At 45.4% G+C, this 10323-nt stretch overlaps 1 protein-coding gene across 1 annotated transcript; it reads left to right on the forward strand.

Moving 5' to 3' along the window:
• The first annotated feature begins 382 nt into the window (after positions 1-382).
• Sap18 (Sin3A associated protein 18) lies at positions 383-6622 on the forward strand. Its single transcript, XM_036199848.1, has 4 exons — positions 383-558; positions 695-804; positions 5777-5899; positions 6219-6622. Exons 1-4 carry the CDS (start codon positions 430-432, stop codon positions 6370-6372), a joined length of 516 nt encoding a protein of 171 aa, XP_036055741.1. The 5' UTR covers positions 383-429; the 3' UTR covers positions 6373-6622.
• Positions 6623-10323: the final 3701 nt, after the last annotated feature.

Genomic DNA, 10323 nt, shown 5'->3' on the forward strand with positions numbered 1-10323 from the left:
AGCATACCTGGGCTGCCAGGCTGCGATGGCGCACGCCTGTAATCCCAGCACTCAGGAGGCAGAGCCAGGCGGATCTCTGTGAGTTCGAGGCCAGCCTGGACTACAGAGTGAGATCCAGGACAGGCACCAAAACTACACAGAGAAACCCTGTCTGGAAAAACCAAAACAAACAAACAAACAAAAAAACAAAACCTTACCTGTGAACCTACATGTAAAGAAAACAGCTAATACACAATCAACTTTTTCAGAGACCGCGCATAGATCACCGCGCATGCGTGTGTCCTGCCCCCTCCGCTGAGCACCACGCAGGCGCACCCAGGCTCCCCCCCCCCCTCTCACAGGGAAGTGCGCCTGCGCCGACCGACGCCCCGCCCTGGCACTCGCCCGCTATAAAACCTCGTGCCTTTCCTCGCGAGAGACGACTAGCTCATGCTCGCCGCAGGGGTCGGAGGTCAGGGCGAGCGTCTCCCGGGCCGAAGGAGGAAGATGGCGGTGGAATCGCGCGTTACCCAGGAGGAGATTAAGAAGGAGCCCGAGAAGCCGATCGACCGCGAGAAGGTGCGGGCCGCGGGCCGCTGCGGGGCAGAGGCGGCGGGCGTGCGTGCGGGCGTGCGTGCGGGCGGGCGCGGCCTGCGGACGGGTGGGCGGGAAGGCCAAGTGGCGCGGCCGAGGCTGACTCCCCGCCTCTCCGCAGACCTGCCCGCTGCTGCTGCGGGTCTTCACCACCAACAACGGCCGCCACCACCGAATGGACGAGTTCTCCCGCGGAAACGTGCCCTCGAGCGAGCTGCAGATCTACACCTGGTGAGCCGCGCGGGCCTGGGGCCTGGCGGGCTGCGCCCTCGGGGCCCCGGGCTCTGCTACGGGAGGGAAGCCGCGGGCTCACCCGCCTCGGAACGCTTTTAGTTGCGGTGGTGAAACAACGTTAGGTTGGAAGGAACTGGCCAGCGTTGCTCTCCGCATATGGCCACCGGGTACAAAAACCCGTAGGTAGTTTAAAATGCGATAGTGAGATGGTAGATGGTCGGGCTTGGCTGTTGCGTGGTGTTCGCAGAGCATCGGCAGTAGGTGACGCCTCCAAGTATCGCAGCTCCAGAAATTAAAAAGCACCAGCAAACCCGAGACCTTTCTGCACTGGCACTCGGTGTAAAAGCGTTTGGCGGTGGTGGTTCAGTGAAGGCGGCTGGCTGTTCGGTGTGTTTTGTCAAATGTTTCATCTCTGGGTTACTGCCGTGCTGCCCACTCAGCTAGCACCACACAAGCTTGTCCTTCGTATTGTGGCGGGTTAACGTCGTAATGGCTTTTGAAAAGCAGTAAAAGCTAATTTTAATATATTTTTTTGTTGTGAAATATAACGCGAAATTTGCCACTTTAACTTTTGAAAGTTGTGCAACGTCGACTCCTAAAATCTTTTCTTCTTCGCACACTTCACAGCTAGAAACTCTGCACCTGTTAATCAAGCAGTGATTTCTTAGTACAGGTGAATCTGAGTTCGAGGACAGCCAGGGCTACACAGAGACTCTGTCTCACACACCCCCCCAAACAAAAGGTAGTGATTGGACTTGTAGGGAAGAACTATTCAGTAATGGCTTAATGTAAACCATTTTCAAACATTAAAATTCCATGTGTCTCCCAACAAATAAGATTTCCAATTTGCTAGTACTTTCCTTACATTCTCAGGATATAATGTACTGCCTTTCTATACAGTGAGCTGAGATTTTCAGAGAGGGTTACCTCTCTATCTGTAGAGATTGTTCCAAAACCACATGGATATCAAAGTCTTGGAATACTCATGTTTTTTTTTTTTATTTTAAAAAAATGAATGTAGTGTTTACTTAGAACCTGTGCACATCCTGCAGTGTATCCTTTTAGGCCTACCCAGATTATTAAGGCTTATTTAATTTAAAAAAAATCGCCTCAAAACAAAAGAAAATTAGTTATCTCACCTCAGAGTTTATGCCAGCATTGAAGGTCACTGGAGGCAAAATTTAAATTTTCAGAGTTAACTGTGGAATAGGATATGAATTCTGACAGTAAAATGCCACTGCAGAATTACGTAAGAAGGTAACAACACTGTGAGTCTTTTTATCTGAAGTTTTACAACTCATTTGACTACACAGTGAACTACATTTCTTCTGAGAAAATAAGATTTTATTTGAAATGTACTTAGCATGAACTATATATTTTTATGTCATAGTTTCAGTATGATATCTTTCAATTTTATTTTATTTTTTTGGTTTTGTTTTTCGAGACAGGGTTTCTCTGTAGCTTTGGAGCCTGTCCTGGACTATCTCTGTAGACCAGGCTGGCCTCAAACTCACAGAGATCCACCTGCCTCTGTCTCCCGAGTGCTGGGATTACAGGTGTGCGCCACCACTGCCCGGCCATCTTTCAATTTTTTAATTCTTTTTAATGTGTATGGGTGTTTTGCCTGCATGTATGTGTGTGCACCACATGAATGCCTGGTGTCCACTGAGGTCAGAAGTGGGTGTTGGATCTCTGGGACTGGAGTTACAGATGGTTGTGAGCTGGGAATTGAAACAGGGTCTTTGCAAGAGCATCGAGTACTCTTACCTCCTGAGCCAGCTCTTCAGCACCCCTCCTCCCAACCCCCACAATATCTTTAAATTTTTTTTTTTTAATTTGGTTTTTCGAGACAGGGTTTCTCTGTGTAGCTTTGCGCCTTTCCTGGGGCTCATTTGGTAGCCCAGGCTGGCCTCCAACTCACAGAGATCCACCTGCCTCTGCCTCCCGAGTGCTGGGATTAAAGGCATGAGCCACCACAGCCCAGCTTAAAAATTCTTTTTAGTTTTAGGCAGAGTGGTGGTGGCATGCACCTTTAATACTAGCACTTGAGGGGCAGAGCAGGCAGATCTCTGAGTTTGAGGCTAGCCTGGTCTACAGAGTGAGTTCCAGGACAGCAGGACAGCCAGGGCTGTAACACAGAGAAACCCTGTGAAACCTCCCCTATTCCCCCCCCTCCAAAAAAAAAAAAAAAAAAGTTTTTTAGGCTCTGGAGAGAGCTGAGTGGATAATAGTTCTTACAGGGGGCCAGAGTTCAGTTCCCAGCACACATGTTGGCAAGCTCATAATAGCCTGTAACTCCAGCTATTGGGTCTTCTAGTGAACTCATCTGGCCCACATAGATAGACAGACATTAAGCACACACATGGTGCATATAACATATATGCAAGTTGAATGCTCATACACATAAAACAAAAAGTAAATCTTTTCCAGAATCCCTCTTTCTGTATTGCATACATGCTTAGAGAGGCCCACAAGTAATGTTAATAGCCTGATTATTTTATAATTGGTAAGAATTCATTACATTCTAGAAAAGTAATGCATATACATTCTTCCTGCAATTCATAAAATGGCCTTGGTCTGGAACATTCCCATGGCAAAAGATAGGGGAGAGCTTCCAGCTTGTTTGTAGAAATATCTTTCCCTGTGGTTCTGGGCTTGTATACTTACTTGTTCTGCTAAGTGTGTTTGTACCACTGCTTTGTCTGTTCCCAGTGGATAGGAAACAGGTAGGCCATGCCTGGAGTGAGGGAGGGATGCCAGTGTGGAGGAGCCTTCGCTGATCTAACCTGTATCTTTATGATAATACAAGGAATGTCTTTCTTGGTGACTATGACACCTACAAGTCACTTATTAGCCTGACAGGCTGGGAGTTAGCAGGTGTCAGGCATTGGCATGCTGTGCTGGCACTGTACATGCAGAGACCCTCCCCTAGAGGTGACAACAGGTGCCACTGCACAGCAGTTCATAGATCTGGAGCTGAGGGGGTAGCTCAATGGCAAGTTGCTTGGCTCTGTGCATGAAGGTCTGGTCAGAAAACTACAAAGACAAAAAAGCCTGGAAACTTTAGAAAAGAATTCAGCACAGCTGAACACGGAGGGAAATGGGTTTTAATCTGTGTTTAAGAGCTAGAGATAACAATAATGTGTATAACAAGATGAAGAAGGGAAGACCTGGGAAGGCTTAAATTAGGGCGATTGATAGGGCAGCTAAATGAGTGGTGGTAATTTTTTTAAAAAGATTTATTTATTATATATACAGAAGAGGGTGCCAGATCTCATTACAGATGGTTGTGAGCCACCATGTTGCTGGGAATTGAACTCAGGACCTCTGGAAGAGCAGTCAGTGCTCTTAACCTCTGAGCCATCTCTCCAGCCCCCAATTTTTTTTTTAATAGGGCTAGCAGAAGGCATGTTCTGGAAGACTGAGTTCTAGTTTGGGAATATTGAGAATGTGGTCATCCTGGGTATTTTCACCCCAACTACTTTATGGTGTGAATTTGTAAAGTTCACAGTGGTAGTGCAATGGGCTCTGTGGTTCTCTTCCTTGATACTATTACATCAGTGTTCTCATTCTTAAGTGTCTATGCTGGGTTTGTTGTTGTTGTTTGCACAAAATGCTGTTTTAAGTTTAGACTTGCATTTCACTTTTCTCATTGTTATGGGCAGAAACAATATAAATGGGAAATAGGTTGTTAAACATTGCTAAGATGTTCACATTTTCAGTTATTTTGTTCTAGATTGTGTATATTAGCCCAAAGGACTGTCTTTAGTTCTGAGTTCAGATAAGTGTATTTAATTAAATTTAATTATTTTACATCCTAACCAGTTTCCCCTCCCTCTTCTCCTCCCATTTCCTCCCCCTGACCTCCCTCCCACCCCCCCATCCACTTCTCTTTTTTCGTTCAGATAAGGATTTTTAAGTTAATAATGGCTTATGTTGTAAAAGGAGCCCATAGTTTGTCTTAAAATTTCATGTCCTTGGCTTTAGGACTCCATCATTTAAAAAATGACTTTTTATTATTTTGTGTTGTACACTGTGCAAGTACAGTAGTACTTGTAGAGGTCTGAGGGCATCTTTTGGAATATGTTCTCTCCACGTTTACTTGAGAATTCTGGAGCTTGAACTCAGGACAACAGGCTTGTGCAGCAAGTGCCTTTACCTTCTGAACCATCTTCACTGGCAGCAACTTTTCATCACACTTTTGTGTGTACATGTGGCGTATGGGAATGTCATGGTACATGTGTGGAGGTCAGAGGACAGGTGGAGGCAGTTACTTCTCTCTTTCCATCATGTGGGTTCCATGGATCAAATTCGGGTCATCGGGCTTGGCAGCAAGCACCTTTCTTTACCTGCTAAGCCATCTTGCCTGCCTTCATCATTAAGATTCTGTGCGAGAACAAGAAATTGCATATCCTTATGAAGATGCTATCTCAGCACGTTGATTCTAAGATGCATTCCAGTTTTAGGGGCTGTAATGTATGCGAGATTATGGATTTTAGAAATTAAAACAGTTTGTGTAGTTGAATAACTTGGCCTGGTTTCTTGTAGGTAAGTACATCACTGAGCCAGAAGATGTTATGTAGCCTCAGAAGAGGTTATGTGGGACTCACTCTCCTTAAACTTGTAACAAGATTAATTTATGATATTTTTAGCATTGAAGCCACCACAGGAAATATTCGGAGGCAAATAATGTTTTAAATTATTGGTTGTGTTTGCTCACATTCCATGAAATGCTAGAAGAGGTCAGAGGACAACTGTGGAGTTGGTTCTCTCCTTCTGACCTTTACTTGGGTTGACATAGGTTGCCAGGATTGTGTGACAAATGGCCTTTTCCATGCCAGGCCATCTTGCCAGTAAATCATATAGTGAGTGTGAGGCCCTGGAATACGACTCAGGGATGTACAACTTATTGTTTTATGTCTTTGTTATGCTAATGTTTATTAATCATGTTATCCTTTCAAAAATTTAGGATGGATGCGACCTTGAAAGAGCTGACTAGCCTAGTAAAGGAAGTCTACCCAGAAGCCAGGAAGAAGGGCACACACTTCAACTTTGCAATTGTTTTTATGGATCTTAAAAGGCCTGGGTATCGGTAGGTGACTTGTGACTTTAATTTCTGGTATCTCTGGAGTTTGCAGACCCCCCCCTCCCCAAAAGCTATGAGTCTGTTTCAGGCTTCAGTGTTGGGATTACAGGCATATGCCACCATGCCTGGCTTGGGGGTAATCCCTTTAGCAGCCCTCTTGAGTAGCAGTGCTGGTGTCTGTAGCCTTAGAGTCAGATCTGGCTTAGCTTGAATGTAGTACTTAAATTCTGTAAATTTGTTGTGTGGAGATCATTCATGTTCTCTAGTCCATCCTGTTCCCTTGATGCATTTCTGGTCTATTAACAGTTGACTTCCTTTCCTGCAGAGTTAAGGAGATTGGCAGCACCATGTCTGGCAGGAAGGGCACTGATGATTCCATGACCCTGCAGTCACAGAAGTTCCAAATAGGGGATTATCTGGACATAGCCATCACGCCTCCAAATCGGGCACCTCCTTCAGGACGGATGAGACCGTATTAAATTCTATTGACTTTCTTGAAGTTATTTTTCAGCCAGTTTGTAAAATAAACTTACTTAATCTTTTCTTCCCTTGAACCTTGCCATTAAGCCTTTAAATTTTAAGCACATTGTAACACGTTTATTTAGAAATTAGAGTTGGATGTACTTTGGTGTACTGAAGTCTATATGTTTTAAGCCCTTCTGTAAGATATGAAGAAAAGTGCTCTTAGCCTTCTATACGAAACTATTGTGAAATACATGTATACGATTAGCCCAGGTGTGAGAGTTAATGGAGACCCGGGAACAGAGGCTCACCACATACGGATTTTCACCAAGCGGCAGAGGGCATTTTAAGCCCTGAAGAGGCAGAACAAGAAAGCCATGGGGTTGTAGAAAATGGTGCAGTATGTGTTTGTGGCGTTAGACTATAGGCCTACATGAATAAGACAAGTTGAAGAAACCATCTTACGTTGGAAAAGTTTGGCTCACTTTGGGGACACAAGGTAAAATAGGTGGGAAGAGCTGGAGAGGTGGCTCAGGTTAAGAGCACTTGCTGCTCTTGCAGAGGACCCGGGTTCTAGTCCCATTACCTGCATGATGGCTCACAACTCTAACTTCAGTCCTAGGGGTTCTGACCCCCTCTCTTTGTAGTAAAGAGAGGAAATGAGTCAGAGCCCAGGCTCCAGTGAGGCTTACCTGGGAGAGCTTTGTCCTGTGTAGTGCCTATAGAGCGGGTGAGATGGCTGAGTGGGTAAGTCACTGACTAGGTACCATTTGTCACAGTAGCAGATATGTAAATGTGCATGCCGGCACATGCGTGTGAAGGGTGAGTGAGGAGGGGGAGAGTTAATAGTTACTCACATGAAGAACTGGACTTGTCCTACCGATTTCTAGCTTATGTGGGAGAGCGTAGCTGTCCCCATACTGCACAGAGCATACTGCCAAGCACCATCTCAAACCTCCATAGCTGAGGTGTGGTGACTGACTTCTGTCCACTTGGTAAGGCCTCTTGAGTTCAAGATAGGCATTTGGATTAACTGACCCTGCTTTATTGAATTCATACACAATTACAAACTCCAATCTTAAAATACTTGGCTATAGTTTTCACCTTGAAGGTGGTTAAGAGTAGCAGAATGATGGCCTGTCTGGTTTGTTGCCTTAAACATTTGCCAATGGCTATGATTTCCTAGGGCTGGCAATAAAATAAGCTTCTAAAAGTATTTATCCTATTAGGATTAATCTTGACCAGGTAACCATTCTTGGAAGACAAAAATTAGACACATACCCCCCAAAAAATGAGGAAATTCCTAGGGGCAGTAAGCTAAAAACTAAGATCAAGATAAATTACATTTATTTGTTTATTTGGAGAAAGGGGAATGTGAGGACAACTCTTGGGGATTGGTTCTCTGCTTCCACCATTGAGTCTCACAGATCAAACTCGGGTTGTCTTACTTGGTAGCAGGCACTTTACCCACTGAGCTATCTCACTAGTCCAAAGAGCATCTGAACATACAGTTTTTTGTTTTATGTGTGTGAGTGTTTGCCTGCATATGCCTATCATGTGTGTGCATGGTCCATTTAGAGGTCAGAGGGTAGTGTCAGACCCCCCAGAACTGGCACTACAGACAACTAGCTGTGAGTTTGCATGTGGATGCTGGGAACCAAACTCCTCTGCAAAAGTAACAAGTGTTCTCTCTGTAGCCCTTGTTTCTGAGAGAAGGCTCAAGGCTGGCCTAGAATTCAGAGATCTGCCCTGCCTCTGCTTTCTGTCCTGGGATCAAAGGCATGGGCGACTATACCCAGCGCAAAGCATTACTAATACTAAACACAAGTCACTTTAATAAGCAGCTCACCTGGGAATGTTACAGTCATTACCCTGGAACGGTGCTGCTGTGAGACATTTTGGGTTTGGTTTCTCAAGACAGGGTTTCTCTGTATAGCCCTGGCTGTCCTGGAACTTGCCCTGAGACTAGGCTGGCCCTGAACTCATGGATCTGCCCCTGCCTTCTGAGTGCTGGGATCAAAAGCATGCACCACCACTGCCTGGCATGCCTAGCCAGGTGACTGAGAACTTGGCCCACAGCCCACAGAGGGAAACATGCCTGCTCCTCTGCTCTGCACCTTAGGTTATTCTGATGTCCTAACCCTACTCAGCTTTAACCACTTCCAAGGAAACTTCATGTACAGTAACTTAAATAAAAACATTTTTTGAGATGGTGTCTTGCTGTAGTCCTGGTGAACTCTGTGTAGATCAGGATGGCCTTGAACTCTTCACCATCCTGCTATTGGGCTTATAGGTCTGGTTGTATCCAACTAAGATTTGAATGTGAATGAGGTGAACTTTCAGATGTAATAAGAAACTGGCAGAAAACTTAAGTACTGTTTCTTGTTTCTGATTCACTGCAGTCAAGCTTTCCAGCAGTGACAAAAGGTGACTTAAAGATCAGAGACAACCTCAAAAAATGTAAATGTAAAGATGAAAAAAAAATAAGTGTCATGAAAAGGTAGTTGCTGAAACTACGTGGTGCAAATCTGGAGGTGGTGTGAGCTTATCCATCTCCCAAAAAATGTGAGGTGGTGGTATTTCTACTCCAGATAAGACTCAGTAAACAGAAGAGCCACGTGCACCTTTTGTGGTGCTGGGAATCAAGCGCAGGGTCCTTCACACGTTAGGCAAGCACTGCCACTGAGCTGCACCCCAGGGTTCTCACCATCTTTTTATATAGTGTCGGCAGTAGTCCGAAGGGGGTAGAAATGCCAGATTATGGAGCCAAGGTGAGAACTGAGTTAGAGAACATCCCAGATTTTGGAGACCATTGGAGCTTTGCAGAAACAGCGTAAAATAGGACATGAGGAAAATAATGCTTCAATTTCCTCTTCCAATATAAGAATTACATAGGGAGTTGGGATTTAGCTCAGTGATAGAGCACTTGCAAGGCCCTGGGTTCAGTTGTCAGCTCTGGCAAAAAAAAAAAAAAAAAAAAAAAAAAAAGACATAGGCTGCTATACAGCATTTAGAATCAAAATGACATAAGACCTCAGTAACTGACATGATCGCGAGTTAAGCGTGAGAGTAGGATGAAGACCCCGGAAAGCAAGGGTCCAGCAGGCAGCCCACGTGGGAGAGGTGAAGAGTTTATACTCAACATACAGTACAAGTTCTACTTAGTGGGACAGACAATGCAGCATTCAAGAGCTGGATGGGGTCTGGAACCAACCCTCTTCATCGTTTACAACAAATGAACAGTGTAAAGCACAGCTGTTTATGATCATTTATATGGGAAGTCCAGGGCATAGCCAGCTGGCCTCCAGTCACAATGGAGGAAACGTACCTGCCTTGCAGGGCCTGTGTGGGCTGTGTCCAGGTAGACTCACTCTATGTGGCTCCAGGCGTGCCTCTGCACATAGTCCCCAGCATTGTGCCAGAGTTAGCAATGCTGTTTGATTGAGCCGTAAGTTTTGTTCTTCTCCCGGGTTTTCGAGACAGACAGGGTTTCTCTGTGTAGCCCTGGCTGTCCTGGAACTCGCTCTATAGACCAGGTTGGCCCTGAACTCAGAGATCCATCTGCCCCTGCCTCCTGAGTGCTGGAACTAAAGGTGTGTGCCACCACTGCCCAGTGAGCCGTAAGTTCTTAAGTATAGAGAAGGAGGCAAACTGCCAACTGCCTGAAGGCAGAAGAGAATGAAGAGTAGGCAGGAAGCTGAAAACTGGTGTGGCTAAGGCACACACCGCAGGAGAGCAATCACCTAGGCTACAGTAAACATCTTGGATCTCATTTAAAAAGAGCAGGGAAAACATCCTGGAAAGACCACGGTGTGGGCAGCTTGAACTAGAAGCATCATTCTAAGTAACAAGCTATGGAGACGAGGGAAGTGCTGAGGGGAGGCTCGGGAACAAATTTATATAACGTGAGGGAGGGGCCAAGGCCAAAACAAGCAAAGCTTAAGCCCAAAGTCTACCACTAACCCTGA

The sequence above is a fragment of the Onychomys torridus genome, chromosome 9 (genome assembly GCF_903995425.1).
Source record: "Onychomys torridus chromosome 9, mOncTor1.1, whole genome shotgun sequence".
NCBI lineage: Eukaryota > Metazoa > Chordata > Mammalia > Rodentia > Cricetidae > Onychomys > Onychomys torridus.

What these genes read in the sequence shown, in the direction of transcription:
- Sap18 (XM_036199848.1), top strand. Translation starts at nt 430, where the DNA reads ATGCTCGCCGCAGGGGTCGGAGGTCAGGGCGAGCGTCTCCCGGGCCGA. An exon ending in AGCCGATCGACCGCGAGAAG is followed by an intron (nt 559 to 694) that starts GTGCGGGCCGCG and finishes GCCTCTCCGCAG; the next exon opens with ACCTGCCCGCTGCTGCTGCG. An exon ending in GAGCTGCAGATCTACACCTG is followed by an intron (nt 805 to 5,776) that starts GTGAGCCGCGCG and finishes TCAAAAATTTAG; the next exon opens with GATGGATGCGACCTTGAAAG.